General features: G+C 49.7%; 1 protein-coding gene across 1 annotated transcript; it reads left to right on the top strand.

Moving 5' to 3' along the window:
• The first annotated feature begins 4,717 nt into the window (after positions 1-4,717).
• SLC1A5 (solute carrier family 1 member 5) lies at positions 4,718-16,134 on the top strand. Its single transcript, XM_052656010.1, has 8 exons — positions 4,718-5,909; positions 8,192-8,234; positions 8,691-8,738; positions 9,564-9,730; positions 12,488-12,721; positions 13,454-13,648; positions 13,794-13,928; positions 15,276-16,134. The coding sequence occupies exons 1-8, from the start codon at positions 5,341-5,343 to the stop codon at positions 15,508-15,510; spliced, it is 1,626 nt and encodes a 541-aa protein (XP_052511970.1). The 5' UTR covers positions 4,718-5,340; the 3' UTR covers positions 15,511-16,134.
• The last annotated feature ends 3,734 nt before the right edge of the window (positions 16,135-19,868 follow it).

Below are 19,868 nucleotides of genomic sequence, written 5' to 3'. Positions count from 1 at the left end.
TAGATTAGATCTGTGCTTTTGAACATTCTAGGCTCTTCTCATGTACTTGCCCCTTCACTCTTTCCCTGGATTTGGTCCAACCCCTCCCTATCCCAACTGGGATGCCTCCTCTTCCAGGCAGCCCTCCTTGACCCCTAGTCTGGGTCAAGCATTCCGTCTGGGCTCCTTCAACCCAGCTCTGCTTGCTCTGTGTTGTCACAATTGGAGGATGTGTCTGTCACCCCCTCTGGACTGTGATTCTCCAGAGGATAGGGTTAGGACTATCTTGGTCATTCCTGGATCCCTGGCACCACCTATCATAGGGCCCAAAGCTGTGATCAGAATAAATGATGGTCCCTGGAAGGAAATAGCTCTGCTTGGGATGGGGACCAGCTGTAGGATAGCTGAGGTGTCGGATAAGGGTTGAGGATACCTGAGTTCAAATCTCCTGCCCAGGTAGGGGTGGGGCCACAACAAACCTCATTACCCTGTCTGCTTCCAAGTCACTAAAATGGGATTGATCTCAAAGATTAGTGAAGATCTGAAAACCTTTGATAGCATCCACACAAGGGCAGAAACCTCTCCTGCTGCCTTAGAGGTTTGGACCGGGTTCGATCCCTGCTCAGGGAACTAGATCCCACGTACCGCAACCAAAGATTCTGCACGTTGCGACTCAAAGATCCTGCTTGCTGTAATGAAGTTTCCACAGGTCACAGTGAGATCAAAAATTCCATGTGCGGAAGCTAAGACCCAGGGCAGCCAAATAAGTTAATTAAATAAATATTTAAAAAAGAGAGATTTCTTCCCAGATTGTCCCAGTGGGCTCCTTGTCATTCAGATTTCATGGCAAATGTCACCTCCTCGGAGTGGGCCATCCTGTACTGTTCTCTCTGTATCTGCTGGGCAATGAACGGTTTCTCTCTCTCCAGCTGTTATTCCCACCTGGCAACCCAAGTTCATTTCCTCATCTCCCCTTGCTAGAATGCTAGTGAGGAGTTTTGTATGAGTTATTATTTTTAAATTTTATTTAAAAAGTTTTTATTAAAGAATGGTTGATTTACAATGCTGCGCTAGTTTCTGATCTGTAACAGTGATTCAGATATATGTGTATATGATTCAGATGTGTATATATATATATAGTTTTCTTTTCTATTAGAGGTTATTGTAAGATATTGAGGGAATTCCCTGGTTGTCCAATGGTTAGGACTCTTGTTTCACTGCCAGGGCCCGGATTCAACCTCTGGTTGGGGAACTAAGATCTTGCAAGCCACATGGCATGCCCCGCCCACCCCCCCCCAAAAAAAGATAATGAATATATTTCCTGGGCTTTATTTTTAATTATTTTCCTTACTGTGAAATCCCCAGCCCCTTAAACGGCACTTGGCCCCTAGTAATGGCCCGAGGAGTATTTGTAGAATGAACAGAGTGCTGAGGAATTGTTCCCTCGTGTTTTGCATCAGGGGTCTTTGTGTACGGCATCAAATTTACACTCACAGTGACTCTAGGACAAATGTGGAAACTGATGCTTAGCTGATAAGTGGTGGAGCCAGGATTCAAACCAGTCTGTGTGGCTTTAGGGCCCACGCTCTGCGTCTAGCAGAGTGCCAAGCATGCGGGAGTTTAAAGTGAGTGTCGTATGAATACAACTTTAGACTCGGAGGGTGGGGTGAGAGACGGGGGCCTTCTGAAGTAGGAGGCATGGAATCTGGAAGAATTTGGGAGGGAGAGCATCCAAGGGACCCAGGAAGGAGGTCTATAATGGCCACTTGTGCCTGGGTAGTGGGCTTTTTAGGTTCTGGGCAAATTCTCTGCTTGGTTTGGCCCCTTCAGTTCCTGCCAGATGTCATCATAAGCTCTCAAAGTTCCTGTCCAGGCAAGTCGAGGGCTAGGGCTGGCTGAGACCAAGTGACCAGGAGGAATAATTCACCACCAGGGGCCAACACCATCTGGAGCTGGTTGGGGACTCCCAAGGTCATGTTCTTCAATAATAATGACAATAACAACAATAGGGTCTTCCTTGGTGGTCCAGTGGCTAAGACTGCATTCTCAATGCAAGGGGCCCAGGTTCAAATCCTGGTCAGGGAACTAGGATCCCACACGCCACAAGGAAGATCAAAGATCCTGTATGCCACAACTAAGACCTGGTGCAGCCAAATAAATAACATAAATATTAAAATATTTTAATAAAATAATAATATTTATTTATTTATTTATTGCTTCTGGGAAGAAAAGCTATGACAAATGTAGACAGTGTATTGAAAAGCAGAGACATTACTTTGCCAACAAAGTGATGGCAAACAGTCAAAGTTATGGTTTTTCCAGTAGTCATGTATAGATGTGAGAGTTGGACCATAAAGAAGGCTGAGTGCCAAAGAATTGATGCTTTCAAACTGCGGTGCTGGAGAAGACTCCTGAAAGTCCCTTGGACCACAAGGAGATCAAAGTGGTCAACCCTAAAGGAAATCAACCCTGAATATTCACTGGAAGGACTGATACTGAAGCTGAAGCCCCAATACTCTGGCCGTCTGATGAAAAGAGGCGACTGATTGGAAAAGACCCTGATGCTGGGAAAGACTGAGGACAGAAGAAGGGAGTGATGGCATCACCAACTCAATGGACATGAGTTTGAGCCAACTTCAGGAGATAATGAGGGGCAGGGAAGCCTGGCATGCTGCAGTCCATGAGGTTGCAAAGAGTTGGACATGAGTGAGTGGCTGAACAGCAACAACAAATGTTTTAGAAAGATAGTGACAACAATAAGGGCAGTCATAGTTAACTTTATTAGGGGTTAGCCTGTACGCCATCTAAATACTTTGCATCTAGGGTCTCATTGGAGCTTCAGTACCCAAGGAGGTCTGAGCTACTATTATTCTCCCCATTTTACAGACTTATAAGTGAAAACAGGCTTATAGAGGTGGTGACTTGCCTAAGGCCCCACAGTTGCTTCAGAAGGAAGCCTCTGAGATGATCACTATCAATAGTCTTTACAAGTGTGAACACCTGATGCGTTATCAGAGAACAGTCCAGGTGGGAAAGAAGTAGGATTTCAACATGGCCAGGAGAAATAGGAGATCACAACTGATTCCCTTTAAGGGTAGGGCCTTGAGAGGCAGGCTTGCAACTCCCAGCTCCCTTCAGGTGTGGCTTCAAGGTGAGTGACTTCCTCTGGCCATAAGGCCCAGTCTTGCCCATCTGGAGAATGAGTATATTAGTGGACCCAACCTCACCAAGCAGTTTTGGAGATTCTGGTGAAATCAGGCATATGCAGTTGTCAAAAACCAGCAGGCGTCACTAATGGTTTGTGCATTTTGTGAAAAAGGACTGTGTACAGGGAATTCACTGGTGGTCTAGTGGTTATGATTCAGCACTTTCATTGCCCAAAATGTGGGTTCAAGCCCTAGTCAGGGAACTAAGATCCCACAAGCCAGTCAGCATGGCCCCAAAATAAAAAATAAATAAATAAAGAGGATTGCGTACAAATATTGAACTGTGATTAATAAATGCATCCTTAATTGTTTGGAAAAGGCGCTGATATTTGCAACTTACTTTGACATGTATCCAAAGAAGGTGAATGGGTAGATGGCTAGAGAAAGATAAATGTATAGAAATTGTATATAGAAGTTTGGTGAAATAACTCTAGATTCTAGGTCTGGGCTATTTGGATGTTCACTGTAAAATCCTCTAAACTTTTTTGTATCTTGAAAATTTTCATAATAAAAAGAGGAAAATATTTGGTGAAAGCAAAAGCCTTAGATTAAACGTAATTACCATTTAAAATAGATAATTGCAAATTACCTACCTAGGGGGAAGTGGATTACAATCTTCAGTTCAGTTCAGTCGCTCAGTCGTGTCCGACTCTTTGAGACCCCATGAATCTCAGCACGCCAGGCCTCCCTGTTCATCATCAACTTCCGGAGTTCACCCAAACTCATGTGCATCGAGTCGGTGATGCCATCCAGCCATCTCATTCTCGGTCGTCCCCTTCTCCTCCTGCCCCCAATCCCTCCCAGCATCAAGGTCTTTTCTAATGAGTCAACTCTTCGCCTGAGGTGGCCAAAATATTGGAATTTCAGCCTCAGCATCAGTCCCTCCAATGAACACCCAGGACTGGTCTCCTTTAAGATGGACTGGTTGGATCTCCTTGCAGTCCTAGGGACTCCCAAGAGTCTTCTCCAGCACCACCGTTCAAACGCATCGATTCTGCCATTAATCGACACGTGTGGGGCTCTGAACTGAGAACCTTTATTATGAAAATTATTAACATCATTCAATCACTCCATTTTATTTAAATCTTAACCAATCACGTTAGGGGTCTGTATTTTACTTCGACATCGAGGAATTGCCAACGAGGAAAAAAAAACCGGAATTTAGGGCGGTAGGAGCTAAACAGATTTACACGATAAGCCCCCCGCGGATTACCTGGCACTTTCTAGATGATTTGGCTCCAGGGACTTTTGTGGTTTAAAGCCCCCAATCCTAGCCTTTCTAGGAGGAAAAACAAACCTCCTTCCAACGCCCAGCCCCTGCGGACCCCCCACGCCCCGCCCGGACCCTGCCCCTGCCCCTCAATACAAACTCTGTTACTTCGCCTTCCCTCGGGGTGCCTTGGGCCCACCCCGGCCCTAAGTCCCGCCCTATAAGCGCGAGAGCCAATCGCCAGCGGCGCGCTCGTCCCCGGCTCTCTCAGGCCTCGCCCCGGGATTCTTAGTCCCGCCAGCTTCCGCCAAAGCCACTCAGAGCCACGCGGCGCGCTCGGGAGGTTTGGTATAGGCTAGCAGCTGTTTACTCCCGGGGTCTCGGGCCACCGCCTTCGGCATCCCGGGGCTCGAATCTCCCCTCTTGGACCCAAGAACCTGGCTCCCTTCTTCCCGGAGCTCCGTCTTCTGGCCCCCAGACTCAGACTCCCCAGCCCTCTGTTTCCAGGACCCCGCCAATCGCCAGGTTCCCGCCTCCCGGATCCAGGCGTCCCGGATCTGAGCCACCAGGACCTAGCCTCTTGAAGACCGCCGTCGCCCGGACGTCTTCAACCCTTCCGGAGCCGAGGACCCCAGGGTCCCAACTTCGAGAAACTCCCGTATTCCTAACCCCTACGGTCAAGAACGCCAGCGCTCCCACCTCCCAGCTTTCAGCGCCGGGCACAGACCGAGAACAGAGGAACCCCAGCGCCCAGCCAAGGGACTCTCAAACATTTCAGCTTCTAAGAGCCAAGGAACTTGAGCGCTGTGAACTCACAACTGCAAAGAATTCTTGAAAGTTCTGGCCTCCGGACTCTGTTAAAGTTTTAAGGAACGTCAGCGTCCTGAGAAGGAACCCCAAGCGCTCCCAGCTTGCAGGCGCTAAGGAACCCCAGGGGCGTTCATCATGGTGGCCGATCCGCCTAAGGGAGACCCCAAAGGGTACGCGGCGGCGGAACCCACCGCCAACGGTGTCTCGACGTTGGTCCCCATAGAGGACGTAGGCTCGGTAAAAGGCGGCCGTTGCTGTTCCAGGGATCAGGTGCGTCGCTGCCTTCGCGCCAACCTGCTGGTGCTGCTGACGGTGGTGGCCGTGGTGGCCGGCGTGGCACTGGGCCTGGGGGTCTCGGGAGCCGGCGGCGCGCTCGCCCTGGGCCCCGCGCGCCTAGAAGCCTTCTCCTTTCCGGGAGAGCTGCTGCTGCGCCTGTTAAAGATGATCATCTTACCGCTGGTGGTGTGCAGCCTGGTCGGCGGCGCCGCCAGCCTGGATCCGAGCGCGCTCGGCCGCCTGGGCGCCTGGGCGCTGCTCTTTTTCCTTGTCACCACACTGCTAGCGTCGGCGCTCGGCGTGGGCTTGGCGCTCGCGCTGCAGCCGGGCGCCGCCTTCGCCGCCATCAACACCTCGGTCGGGGCCATGGGCCCGGTGGAAGAGGCCCCCACCAAGGAGGTGCTCGATTCGTTCCTGGATCTTGTGAGGTCAGAGCCCGCCCTATCTGGTGGAGGGGTGGGGGATAGGGGTGCTTCAGCCTGGTGGGAAGGGGAGTCGCCACGTGGACGGAAGAGGGGTTTGGGGTCCTGGGGTGGGGGGCCCAGGACATCTCCAGGGCCTCAGGAAAACGGGGTGGGATAGTTGGGGGGGGCTCTGGGGAGGGTCAGGATAAGGAGGGTGAGGACACACTCCTGGAGGTTTCTAATATGAGGGCTTGGGTGCATAAAGGGGACCCCACAGGACAGTGATAGGCATGAAAGTCTTAGGAGTGATGCTTGGCAGCCGGGGTGGTGGGGAGGATGTGTTGAGCGGGGGGCCTAGGAGGGTCTCTGCTGTTAAAGGGGAGGATGCTGAGGGGATATTGGAAGGGAATCTTTGAGTGTTGGAGGGCCCCAGGATGAGATTTCTGGATAAAGATTTAAGTCCCCTGTCTGGATAAAAGTTTGGGGAGCTCTGCATCAGGGGGCCCTGAAGGACTTGAGGAGATTGGAGGGGACCCTCCCCCAACCAGGCCCCCTTCCCATGTGGTTCCCCCACCATGTGTCACCCAGACAAAGCCAGGTCCTTTTCTGAGCCTCTCTTCCACGCCTAGTTCATCTGTGCTGGACCATGCATGCGGCCACCTGTGCAGCCTTACCATCCCATTTCCTGTTCTGTCTGGCCCCGGCTGCCCTCCGCTGGCACTAGGCTGCCCAGAGAGGGGGCAGATTCTTTTCCTTCGGGCTTTTGCTCCCTGCTCCTCAAGAACAGCTCTTCTCCCTTTTAAGGAGGGCGGACGGGCTGGGTCCACACGGCCTTGCCTCTGAGGGCTGCTGATTCAGTATCTCCAGGTTGGTTGGGGACTTCCCGGAAGTGGCAGAAGGAAATGATGAGTCACGGAACAGTGTTCCCCCCTGGCCTCTTGGCATCAACGCAAGCTGATATTGGGGGAAGGCTGGGTGTCCAGAAGTTAACATGGTGGGCACCTCCTGGCTCAGACAGATAGCTGCGTCCCGACCCAGCCCTGGCTGGCCTGGCTGAGTACAGGCTGACCTGCAGGCAGGCACAGCCACCTGAAGGCTGTTTTTATGTGTACAAGCTTTGCTCTTGTGCCAGATCCACGTAACGCACTTGGCCAGTCACTCGACAACTGACCTGGAACATCTCAGAACCACCCAGCTTTATAAGCAGCTGACACACAGCTGGACACAGGCACACAGACACGCGGCTGTGCCATCTTACCGACACGTGGGCTTATACCGTTACACACACTGGGTACTCCCACCTTTTTAGCACAAACAGCCACTCACTGATGCTGCCGATCACACCAACATGTGAAACACTGCCTAAACACAGCTCATAGACACCTTCAGGGTCACACCTTCAGGGTCACACATCTCTAGACACTAACCCGTGCCACCACCCCCCCCCCCCCACCAGCTGCATACCCATGGCTTTGGTGAGAGAGAGGATCTGAGGTTACCAAGTGGTTGGGACTGTGAAACCAACCAGCAGGACTCAAATCCCAGCTCTGCTGGTCCTGCAAGTTTCTTCACCTGTCAGTGCCTCAGTTTACTTTCCTGTCAAATGGGGGATGAAATGAGTTGATTTATATACACCACTTAGTCCAACGCCCATAGTTGCCTTGGCTGTTATTTTTGTCTTAACCTGAGACACAGGGGGCCGCTGTCTGACTCGCTCACACACTCCATGGGGCTTAATGCATGCCGCTGTACCCTTAATCACACTCAGACACCCTCACACAAGAGTGGCCGCATAAACAAAGATGCCTTCAGGACAGCACAGCCAATCCTTGTCACTTTCTCACTAACACACCCAGATCTTCCCCACACCCTGCAACCCACCAGGCAGCCCCCAGGGCCAGCCCTTCCTCAGGCTTGAAGGAGGAAGTGGCTGATGCAAGATGTCCTGGGTATTGAGGCTGCTACAGGGGTGGAGCCCAGGTCCTGTAACCCTGCCCCAGCCAGCATGGGAAGCTGGCATTCCTCAGTCTTAATCAACACTCCCTTGGGGCTAGAACACTAGTCTCCTGGGGCCCCAGGAGTCCAGCTCAGACTCCCCACACCCTGGAAAAATGTGCAGGGCCAGGTCCATCTCTGCCTGGCTGAACCTGGCTGAGGCATGGTTGGGGACCACATCTGGATACAAATGGGGCCGCTAAGGTTCCCTTCACTCCAAGAAGCCAACCCAGTAACCCTGATACCCCCTGATCTCCTGCCTTATCTAATACTCCCTCCCCCCACAACCCTGCCCATGTTTCTTTCTGCAGAAATATCTTCCCCTCCAACCTGGTGTCTGCAGCCTTCCGCTCAGTGAGTCTTTGGGGGTGTCCCTAGCGGTTGGGAGGGTGGGCAGGGAGGGAGATAGGCAGTCTCAGCCGCTGGATGCCTGACTTGGGGTGGCACCTGGAAAAACACAGATGTCTACCTATTTATAGCCATAGTGCAGGGCTCCCAAATGACCTATGAATGAAACCCATCCACGTCTCTCATGAGAATATGGGTTCTGAGCCCCGTCTGGGTTCTAATTCTAGCTGGGTGACCCTGAGCAAGGGCCTTTACCTCTGTGAGCCTCACAATGTCCACCTCTGGAAATTGGGGATATGAATGGTCCTACTGCAGTGGGGTTGATGGTGGGATGGAACAAAATCAGTATAAGGGATGCCTATGGGGGGCTTTGAGTATTAACAGAGCCAGGGTCGGATGGGGGAGCCTCGATGACAACTGACAATGACAACTGATCCTGACTCTTCCCAACCCCTCCTGCAGTACACTACCTCCTATAAGGAGATATTGTTCAACGGCAGCCTGGTGAAGGTAAGAGGTGGGAAGGGTTGGGGTGGGCGGGGGGCTGCACCTTGGCCCATTGCTGTGGATTTTTTCATTTTGTTCTTACCCCTGTCTTGTCTGCCCTCAGGGTCTTCTAGCATTTGGGGTGCAGTCTGTTTTAAATTTTCTGAAGCCCCTCCCCAATTTCCGTCTTTTCTGACTTTCTGGAATCTCCCTTTTGCCCTTCTTCCTCCTTACAGCCATGCTCTGATCTGGGTTGTTATTCTCACCTCCACCCCCCCTTCAGCCTGGCTTTCCAAAGCGTGAACCTGACCTCTCCTCTCTTCCACCTAAAGCCCTCTCATGCTCCTGAGTGCCCTCGGAAGAAAGCCCAGGCTCCTCGCCATAGTCCATGGGGCTCTGTGAAGCCCCACCCCTGCCCATCCACCCACCCAGCCCCATCTTGTGACACTGCCCAGCCCATTCTACTCCAGCTTCTTTCTCTTCTTTGAATGCCTGAATTAGAGTCATTTCTAGGTTGTTGCATATTGTTACCACTCTAGAACCTTCTACCCCTTCCCCGCTTTACCTTGTTCACCCCAGTCTCCAAGTCTTAGCCCTCTCCTCCAGGAAGTCCTGCCGATCCCTCTCCTCTGAATTTGGCAGCACTGCTTTCCTCAGTTCCCCTACTCCCTTGGGTTCTCCCTTGCCCACTCTGGGTGGTCCCTGGACCTGGACTATGAGCCTTTGGAGGAAGGGGCCTGGGGAATGATCTTGTCTCTGCTGGGTCCCAGCAGTGCTCAGGACAGGTCCCCAGTCCCTGTGCAGGTTGACTGAATGGCCCCTCCTGACCCCATCTGTTCTTGCCCAAAGGTGCCCACTGGGGGCGAGGTTGAGGGTATGAACATCCTGGGCCTGGTGGTGTTTGCCATCATCTTTGGCGTGGCCCTGCGGAAGTTGGGGCCCGAGGGAGAACTGCTCATTCGCTTCTTCAACTCCTTCAATGATGCCACCATGGTGCTGGTGTCCTGGATCATGTGGTAAGTGATGGGAGTGGGGACCTCTGTCCCTTCAAACCAGATCATCTAGACTCAAGTCTCACGTTGACTGTTCCCTGGCTGTGTGGCTTTGGACAAGTGACTTACTCTCTCTGTGCCTCAGTTTTCTTATCTATAAGACAACAGTGCTGTATTCCATGCGAGCTAAGACTGATCCCAGAACCTTCTTGATCCTACTGCTAAGTCACTTCAGTCGTGTCCAACTCTTTGCAACCCTTTGGACTGCAGCCCACCAGGTTCCTCTGTCCATGGGGATTCTCCAGGCAAGAATACTGGAGTGGATTCCCATGCCCTCCTCCAGGGGATCTCCCCAAGCCAGGGATTGAACCTGAGTCTCTTATGTTTCCTGCGTTGGCAGGCAGGTTCTTTACCACTAGCACGACCTGGCACTGGAAGGTGACAAAAAGACAGCCGGGCTGTGGCCACAGCCTGGCTAACGCATCTCAGTTTTCCGGATTTCAGTGTCATCAAATGTTTGCCTTTGGGTCAATGATTGAGAATAGTGCCTGCTTTATAGGGTTATCATGAAGATGAAACGAGTGACTGGGGTGTAAGTAAAGCACTTAGAAAGTGTTGTAAATATCCCGCACTTACTGAGCATTCACTTAATGTCAGCTACGATTATTATTAATATGTATGAGCTTCTGTTAAATGGCCTCGGATAATGAGGGAAAACAACACATGCTGAGGCTTTCAGCTTCACCCTTGCCACCTCCCTCTGCCGTGTCTCCACATGGTGTCACATTGATTCTAGCCCCCATCCTAGATCAGAAGGTCAGACATCAAGAGGTGGGGGACTTCCCTGGCGGTCCAGTGGTTGACTCTGTGCTTCCAATGCAGGCTGGTGAGGGTTCAGTCCCTGGTTGGGGAACAAGAATCCCACATGCCATGCAGCATGGCCAAAAAAAGAGAAATCAGGAGGTGGGTTAGGGCTGCTGTGTTTTTACCCAATCTCCCTCCCTGACCTTGATTCCAGTGTAGCTGACATCTACAAAGCTGTTGGAACTAATAGAAAAAGTTTGTTGTTTAGTTGCTCAGTCGTGTCGGACTCCTTGCAACCCCATGGACTGGAGCCTGCCAGGCAACTCTGTCCATGGGATTTTTCCAAGCAAGAATACTGGAGTGTGTTGCCATTTCCTACTCCAGGGGATCTTCCTGACCCAGGGATGGAATCTGTGTTTCCTGCACTGGCAAGCGGGTTTTTTTTTTTTTTTTTTTTTTTAACCACCAAGCCACCTGGGAAACCCAGTAGAAAACACTTGGTGGTTGGGTCAGAGTAGGCTCTGCAGCTGGATAGCCTAGATCCCATCCTGGTGCTGCCACTTCCCAGCTCTGTGCCCTATGACATGTTATTTATCCTGCCATGCCTCAGTTTGCCCATGTGGAAAATGGAATTGATAGTGCCGGGTGTGAGTGAGTTAATATGTGTAAAGTTCTTGGGTCAGTGCCTGACCCATAGCGTGCCTACAGTAAATGAGCTTAGCTAGTATTTGTCAAGTAATGGTATAATTTCTGGGCACATCCCAGTGGCTAAAGTTCAGGCATTTGGCCAAACCGTGGTACACGGGTGGCTGGGAAATGGTGCTTTTCTTCTGTTACTAAAGAGGAGAAAGGGGGCACCTCCCTAGTGGTCCAGTGGTTAAGACTCCACGCTTCCAATGCAGGAGGCCTAGGTTCTGTCCCTGGTCAGGGAACTAGGTCCACATGCTGCAACTAACTCTCAGCACAGCCAAATAAATGTTTAAAAAAAAAAAAAAAAGTAGAGGAAAAAGGGTTTGAAAACAAGTAGCTATAGTGATTAGACAGTCGAGGTGATGATGGGAGCCCTCCTGGCAGGGAGGCACGAGCAACCCCTGGGATCTTCACTCCAGGAGTTAGAATAAATCCCTGCTGAAGTCTAGTTGTTGTTTAGTTGCCAAGTCGTGTCAGAGTCTTGAGACCCCCCATGAACTGTAGCCCTTCAGGCTCCTCTGTCCCATGGCATTTCCCAGGCAAGAATACCGGAGTGGGTTGCTATATCCCCCTCCAGGGGATCTTCCCAACCCAGGGATCGAACCTGCATTGGCAGGCAACTTCTTTACCACTGAGCCACCGGGGAAGCCTAGCTGAAGTCTATAGACTTCACTTATTGGGCACAGAAAGCTTTCAACTCATTTCAACTGGCATCTCATTTAATCTTCCCATAGTTCTTGTGAAGTTGGTAGCATTATGGGTCCCTGTTTTATAGACCGATTTGATTTTGCTTAATGCAATGATAGCTGCAAGAGTCTCAAAATAAAAGCTCCCTCCTGGGGTTGTGGTGAAGATTCCATCCTCTTCAAGGGCTCAGCACATCATAAATGCTTCATTCCTGGGAGCTGTCATTAAGACATGAGTCACAATCCTTATTTTTCATGGAGAGACAGTATATTGGTTTAAGTCATGTCAGCTGCTGTAACAAACCCCAGAAAATGTAAATGGTATGCATGGTGGGTGTTTCCTTCCTGGTCATGTGTTAAGTGCAGATCTGGTGGGTGAATCTACTCCAGGTGGTGATGGAACCATCCAGACTTCTTTTACATCCCACCAGCACCATGTTCAAGGGGAGAGAGTGGCAGATGACAGGGGAGGTGTCCAAACGTCAGCCCACAATGTAGTGGGCACTTCCTGACTTGAGGAAGGCTGAGATGTGCCCAGCACAGTGCCTGGCACTGGGTGAGCACATGATTAGAGGTGGCAATCTGTCTTTTGGGTACTTAGGTACGCCCCTGTGGGCATCTTATTCCTGGTGGCCGGCAAGATCGTGGAGATGGAGGACGTGGGGCTGCTCTTTGCCAGTCTCGGCAAATACATCCTGTGCTGCCTGCTGGGCCACGCCATCCACGGGCTCCTGATACTGCCCCTCATCTACTTCCTCTTCGCCCGCAAGAACCCCTACCGCTTCCTGTGGGGAATCATGACACCGCTGGCCACTGCCTTTGGGACCTCCTCCAGGTATGACCTTGGGGTGGACCAGGACAGGATTTTTAAGAGTAGGGGATCTGGAGTGGGCATCTGATGTCTAAAAAGCCCTGGAATTTTGTTTGTGGGACATGGGATCTGGGCACAGAGGCCATACTTTGGTATGTTTCTCATAAGGTCCTGGAAAACCCCTCTTCTTAAGAAACTGCTGTCTTGGAGATTTATTCCTCCGTTTCCGAGAAGCTCTCCCCGCCCCCAGGCCTGCCCTTGAGGGACTCTAGGACCCTGGATCCAACCTCTCTAAATCTCCTTCCACCCCTCCTGGGTAGTTTGTCCATCTGCTGGCCCTGTCCCCTCGGAACCCAACCCTCCCTACAGCAGCTTAGTCGAGGTCTGTTATAAGTAGAGGGAAGGGGTGTGAGTCAGCGAGCACTCAGAATTTAGGTATGAGTCTTTATGTGTATTTGTCGAGTAGTGGTCGGTACTCTCCCTGGGGGTCCTGGACTCTATATTTTGGAGTGTTTTCACTCTATGGGATCCCTAGTGCCTTCTCTCTCTGGGAAGAGAAGGGCATGGAGGGCTGGGGAGGGCTGGGGGTGTGGGAGCCAGGGGGTCTAAGCTGGTGAGCCGAGCTTGTGCCCCAGGGGAGGCGCTGTGGGCGGGGCCTGACCCAGGCTGGTCAGGGGCGTGGCTTGGGCGGTGGGCGGGTCCCGACTGGCCCGGCCTAGGGAGCGAACGCTGACTCTGATCTGTGGTCCCTCGCAGCTCCGCCACGCTGCCGCTGATGATGAAGTGTGTGGAGGAGAAGAATGGAGTGGCCAGGCACATCAGCCGCTTCATTCTGCCCATCGGTGCCACGGTCAACATGGACGGTGCCGCGCTCTTCCAGTGTGTGGCTGCAGTGTTCATTGCACAGCTCAACCACCGGTCCTTGGACTTCGTGAAGATTATCACCATCCTGTGAGTGTGGGGTGGCTGCGGCGGGGACCCCCGACCACCTGACCCCTCCCTTGACAACAGAGAAAACCTGGGCAGAGCAGCCGCCCCCCCGCAGCTTCTCCCACTACCCAGGGACCTCCTTGTGACCTCCCTTCTCCTCCCCCAGGGTCACGGCCACAGCATCCAGTGTGGGTGCGGCGGGCATCCCATCTGGAGCGGTGCTCACTCTGGCCATCATCCTCGAGGCGGTCAACCTGCCGGTTCACGACATCTCCTTGATCTTGGCCGTGGACTGGCTAGTGTGAGTGTGGGTTTGGGATTTCAGGGTTTGCTCAGGGGTACTCCTGGGGAAGGGAATGAGCAAGAGGGTCATTGATAGCCTCTGAGAAGAAGAGGAGAGGAAGGAAGGAATTCTAGAAGAAAGGGGAAAGGATCTAGAGTATTCCAATCAGAGGGAAGGAAGGGATCTTTGGGGTTCCAAAGTAGTTAATAGAGCAGACTCTTCAATCAGGCTCCCAGATCAGCTGTTGCTGGCTATTATGACCTTGGACATAAGATGTGTAAGATTATTACACATAATATTACACACAAAAACTTTATCACACATAAAAACTTAATCTCCTTGTGTCTCAGTTTCTCCATCTGTAAAATGAGAATAGCTTCTCCTGAAGGATTAGATAACGTAATACAAGCAGCTTTCGAAGACAGTTTAGTTTCAAAACTTAGAGAGTTACCATGTATCTTAGCAATACCACCCCTAAGTTTAAACCCAAGAGAATTGAAAACATGGCCACAAAAACTTGTACATGACTATTCATGGCAGCACCATTCATAATAGCAAACAGGTGGAAACAAACCAAATACTGATCAGTTGATAAATGGATAAGCAAAGTGTCCTATGTCCATACAATGGAATATCACCCAGCAATACAATGGAATGAAGCAGTGAGAAAAACATACATAACATATGACCCTTGAAAATATTATGCTAAGTGAAAGAAACCAGACACAAAGGACCACATTGTATATGATTCCATTTATAGGAACTGTTCAGAAGAAGCAGATGTATAGACAAAGTAGATTAGTGGTTGCCTAGGGCTGCAGTGTGGGAGGAAATGGGAAATACTTGCTTAATGGATACAAGGGTTTCTTTCTGCCGTGATGAAAATAATCTGGAATAGTGGTGATTGCCTAACTCTGAAAAAAATCTAAAACCCACTGAGTTGTATGCTTTTAAAGCATGAATTTTATGATATCTGAATTAGATCTCAATTTTTTTTAATAGCATACACACCCACACAAAATGTATAAGAAGAGGAAGGAAGAAAATCCTTAGGGTTCTAGGGAGTTCAGGGGGCCTGAGGGAGAATGTAGTATTTCAGAAGGAGAAAGAGGCATTGAGGGGTCTTCTGGGGCCCCCAGGAAAGGGAGGGGTGACTTTTTGAGGTTCCAGAAGGAACGAATCTTGTATTTTACTGGAAGGAGGATTGCTGGGGATCCAGGGAGAATGGAGGAGATCTTTGAGGTTCTAAAGCAGAGAACTGCATGATGGGGCCCTTGGGATTATGAAGATTTAGGGGGAGGGGAGTGGGGCTGGGGCCTGACCACTCCCCTCCCACTCACTTCCCTGTCACTGTTCCCCCTTCAGGGACCGGTCCTGTACCATCCTCAACGTGGAAGGTGACGCCTTTGGGGCGGGCCTCCTCCAGAGTTACCTGGATCGCACAGAGAAAAGCAACTCCGTGCCGGAGCTAATCCAGGTGAAGAGTGAAATGCCCCTGGCCGCGCTGCCGGTCCCCAGCGAGGAGGGGAACCCTCTCCTCAAAGGCTGCCCGGGACCTGCTGGGGATGCTGACACCTGTGAGAAGGAATCAGTCATGTGAATCCCTGTAGAGACCTTCCCTGCGCCATGGGGTTGCTCTGGACATTGGATTCACGGGGGATGGATGAATGGACAAACAAGGCGTTTTGGAGGGCCCTGACCACACACTCGGGAGCCATGGGCCTCAGCTTCCCTCCCTGACGTCAGATCCGGGAGGCCTCGCTGCTGGGGTGTGTGTTGCTTGTGTGTGAATGAGTGTGTGTGTGTGTGTGTGTGTGTGTGTGTGTGTGTGTGTGTGTGTGTGTGTGACTGTTTCCAGGTCTACCCAGTCCCCACCTAAGGCTAGGAAACCACAGAAGATGGAGAGGGAGTGTGGCCTCCACACCCCGTCCTGGCAGCCTGCCTGGCCTTCCTGTCTCAGGGCACAGGGCATCATGGGAAGCTCTGCTCTCTGAGAGCAAGGATGTTCTGACAGGTTGCAGGCTCCTTTGCTGGTTATTTTGGTGGCTGTGGCTGCGTGTGTGTGTGTGTTCTGTGACTCTCCACGGTACATCCCACCCTGTCCCCGGGCCCTCTGTCTCCTCCACAATAGCAAACACTCCTTGGGGAAACTGAAGGGAGACTGCTAACACATTGCTGTTACTCTGAGGAGGTTTATAATAAAACTGTTCGGTCTGTCTCATCAGATGTTTGTAAAAATTTGACTAAAAATGCTAGCTATGCAGAAAACAACAGAAAATACAAATAGGGCTTCATTGAAATGAAATATCTGCTTATCGAAAAACACCATGGGAAACCCCCATGAGATACCACTTCACTTAGCATGGCAGTGATCAAAAACAATACCAAGTGCCAATTGGGATGTGGAAGTGGATAGAGCCCGTGTTGCTGCTGGTGGGAATGCAAAATGGTCTAGTCATTTTGGAAAATCACTGGGTGATTATGAAAATGGGGTGTTTTAATGTCAAAGCATATATTAAAATATCTACTTAACCAAGGAGCTTGTGAGTCTCAGTCCTGGGACTGTACCCAAGAGAAAGGAAAGTTCCTATTCACTCAAAAACTGGTACACAGATGTTTAGAGTTGCTCTCCGTAATTGCCAAAACTTAGAAACATCAACTGGATTACTGGGTACAATCATCATTTGATGGAAGGCTCCTGAGCAAAAACAAAAGCAAAAAAAAATATGTATATATATACACTCAATGCGATGCATCTCACAGATAACATTTTGAGTGAATGGAACCAGAAATAGTAAGTGCCTTATAATTCCATTTATATGAAAGTCTACATGCTAAGTTGCTTCAATCATGCCCGACTCTGTGCAACCCTATGGACTACAGCCCACCAGGCGTTTCTGTCCATAGGATTCTCCAGGCAAGAATACTGGAGTGGATTCCCATGCCCTCCTCCAGGGATTTTCTTGAGGGATCGAACCTGAGGTGGGTTCTTTACCACTAGTGCCGCCTGAGAAGTCCCATGAAAGTCTAGAGCAAGCTAAACTGGTCTATAATGAGAGAGCTCAGAACAGTGGTGACTGACTCCTGGGTCAGGAAGATCCACTGGAGAGGGGATAGGCTATCCACTCCAGTGTTCTTGGGCTTCCCTTGTGGCTCAACTGGTAAAGAATCTGCCTGCAATGCAGGAGACCGGGGTCTGATCCCCGGGTTGGGAAGATCCCCTGGAATTGCATGGACTGCGGCCCGCAGAGTAGGGCATGACCAAAGAGCAGGATGTGGCTGAGTGACTTTCACATGAAGATCTATCCATTTGGAGAGGGCAGAAAGGAACTTTCTTTTTAAACAAGCTGTAGGGCATATGCCATCTTAGTTCCCAACCAGGAGTTGAAATTGCACCCCCTGCCTTGGAAGCACAGTCTTAACCACTGGACCACCAGGAAAGTTGAGGGCAACTTTCTATGACAGGAAATGTGTGTCTTGATATGACTGATGGTTACACAGATGTAAACAGTTTGAAAAACATTAACTGGTACACAATACGTGGGTATTCTCTCTCCTAGGTATGTTATCTCTTAGTTAAAAGTTTTGTACCACCAGTGGTAAATTCCTTTCCCACTGTAACCACCTCCAGAGTAATGCAGTTTCCTCTTGGTATCTTTTTTTTTTTTTTTAAGTCTTTGCTGAATTTGTCACAATACTGCCTCTGTTTTGGTTTTTTGGCCCCCGAGGCATGTGGGATCTTATCTCCCCAACCAGGGATGGAACCCACATCCCCTGCATTGGAAGGCAAAGTGTTAACCACTGGACTGCCAGGGAAGTCCCTACCTCTTGATATCTTAAGTCTCATTACCCTAAAACAATGGCTTGCTCTTTTTTAAAAAAATCCCAATTTGCTGTTTGAATCAAAAACTTGCTGTGTAACTGTTAGCAGTCCTGTTTGAATCCCTGATGCGGAAGATAGCAATCAAGACTCACCTGTTCCAACAGGATCCTGTCTTGTGCATTGTTGAAACATATTACTCATGACTGATATTCTCTTCCCCTCCCTGGGTTTCTATGTAGACTGCAGGTGCCTGGAGGCACCACCAATATGGATCCAATTATAAATGTTATCTTGTAACTTGGACCTTTCTGGGGAGCTATTTAGTTACATCTGATCATTGCTGTGTGACCCAGAAAAAAGATTCGTATCTGATTCTGTGCAAAACTGTATTGTGCACAAACATAGCCACTAGTGAGTCCATTGAGTTGAAAAATTAATTGTTTTCAATGTTTTCTATTATGCCAAAATCCTTAGTGGGTAGTTATAGAAGTGTTTGATAAGAGTGTTGAATGATATTTAGGGAAATCATCTGGGGGTTTTGGGTGGAGAAAGAGGTGTCTTATTTTCCTCAATTGAAACAGTTATTTATTCTCCAATTTTCTATTTTGTGCTTTTGGGGGAATGGATTAGATTTGGGTGATGAGGGATGGCTGTTTAAACACCTACACATGTAATAAATTGCATATACAATCTATGGAGAAATTACATGTACATAGAAAGAATATGTAGTGGCCAAATTCTGCTTTCTGGAGGGGGTCAACATTATTGAGTATAACTTACATACAATAAACTGCATCAATCAAAGCACACAATGGGAGGAGGTTTGGTTTTTGCCTTGAGAATTGTGGGATCTTAGTTCCCTGACCAAGGATCGAACCCGTGCTCCATGCAGTGGAAGCTCAGGGTCCTAACCTCAGGACCACCGGGGGAGTTGAAGGATTAGTTTTGACAGATACTTACACTCATGAAAAACCACCACCACAAAACACAGTATTCCCACTGCCTCCCCAGATTTCCTCATGCTTCTTTGCAGTTATTTCCTTCCTTCACCCCGGGTCCAACCGCCACTAATCTGCTTTTGATCCTGAAGGATTTCCTTTTGTCTCTTAGAATTTCACAGTGGCAGAATTGTACGGTATGGAGCTTTTTGCATCAGCTCCCTTGACTCAGCATAATGCTTTAGAAATGTAGTCATGTTTTCACACGTATCAGTAGTTCATCCCTCCCCCGTCCACCTTAATCACTGAGAAGTATGTATACATATGTATGATGTATACAGCTTATTTCATGTGTTCAAGGACATCGCATTGTTTCCAGTTGGGAGTTGCCGGGCATAAAAGTGCATCTGTAAACGTGTCTTTGTGTGCCATTCGCTTTTCAGACCAAATACTCTGTAATGTCCAGTAGTGATACTACAAAAGAGATGCTACTTAGTAAACGCATCGGCCCGTCTGACAGCCACTGAGACGTTTCCTCCCACCGTGCCTAGTGTTAACCCTGGGCTGCTGGGTCAGGGGGAGATCTAGGGAGGGGGTCCCCAGAGAGCCAGGATAATAGGGGATTCTTGGTGGTCCAGCAGTCGGGGCTCTGCACTTCCACTGCGGAAGGCATGGGTCCCATCCCTGGTCTGGGAAATAAGATCCCCCATGCTGCGCAGGGACACAAAAACTAAAGTAAACAAAAGGGGCTCTTGGCAGGGACCATTTACCAATGAATTAATAACCTGTAAGTTAATGCTTTTGTGTTTAAACCACAGGCAGGGCCACACCAGTGCTTGTGCTGACTTGCATGTCAGCTCTAGGAAAGACTTCTTGGTTCTCCTCAAATGAGGTTCATAGGTAATATAACCCACGCACACCTGATATTAAAAATGATTCCAAAAAGCAGCAAGGTCCTGCTATGCAACACAGAGAACTAGATTCAGTATCCTACAATAAGCCACAACAGAAATGAATGTGTGTGTGTGTGTGTGTGTACAACTGAATGACTTTGCTGCACAGCAGTGATTAACATGACATTGTAAATCAACTATATTTGGATCAGGAATAAAAATTTAAAAAGCAAATCCTTTCACACACACAAAATAATCCCATATTGCCCAAACTGAAAGAAAAAGGAGAAATAAAAGAATAGGA

Source organism: Budorcas taxicolor, chromosome 18 (assembly GCF_023091745.1).
Source record: "Budorcas taxicolor isolate Tak-1 chromosome 18, Takin1.1, whole genome shotgun sequence".
NCBI lineage: Eukaryota > Metazoa > Chordata > Mammalia > Artiodactyla > Bovidae > Budorcas > Budorcas taxicolor.
The sequence above is the reverse complement of the archived record's forward strand: the minus strand, read 5'-3'. Positions and strand labels throughout refer to the sequence as shown.

What these genes read in the sequence shown, in the direction of transcription:
- SLC1A5 (XM_052656010.1), top strand. Translation starts at nt 5,341, where the DNA reads ATGGTGGCCGATCCGCCTAAGGGAGACCCCAAAGGGTACGCGGCGGCG. An exon ending in CTGGTGTCCTGGATCATGTG is followed by an intron (nt 9,731 to 12,487) that starts GTAAGTGATGGG and finishes TTGGGTACTTAG; the next exon opens with GTACGCCCCTGTGGGCATCT. An exon ending in GCCTTTGGGACCTCCTCCAG is followed by an intron (nt 12,722 to 13,453) that starts GTATGACCTTGG and finishes GGTCCCTCGCAG; the next exon opens with CTCCGCCACGCTGCCGCTGA.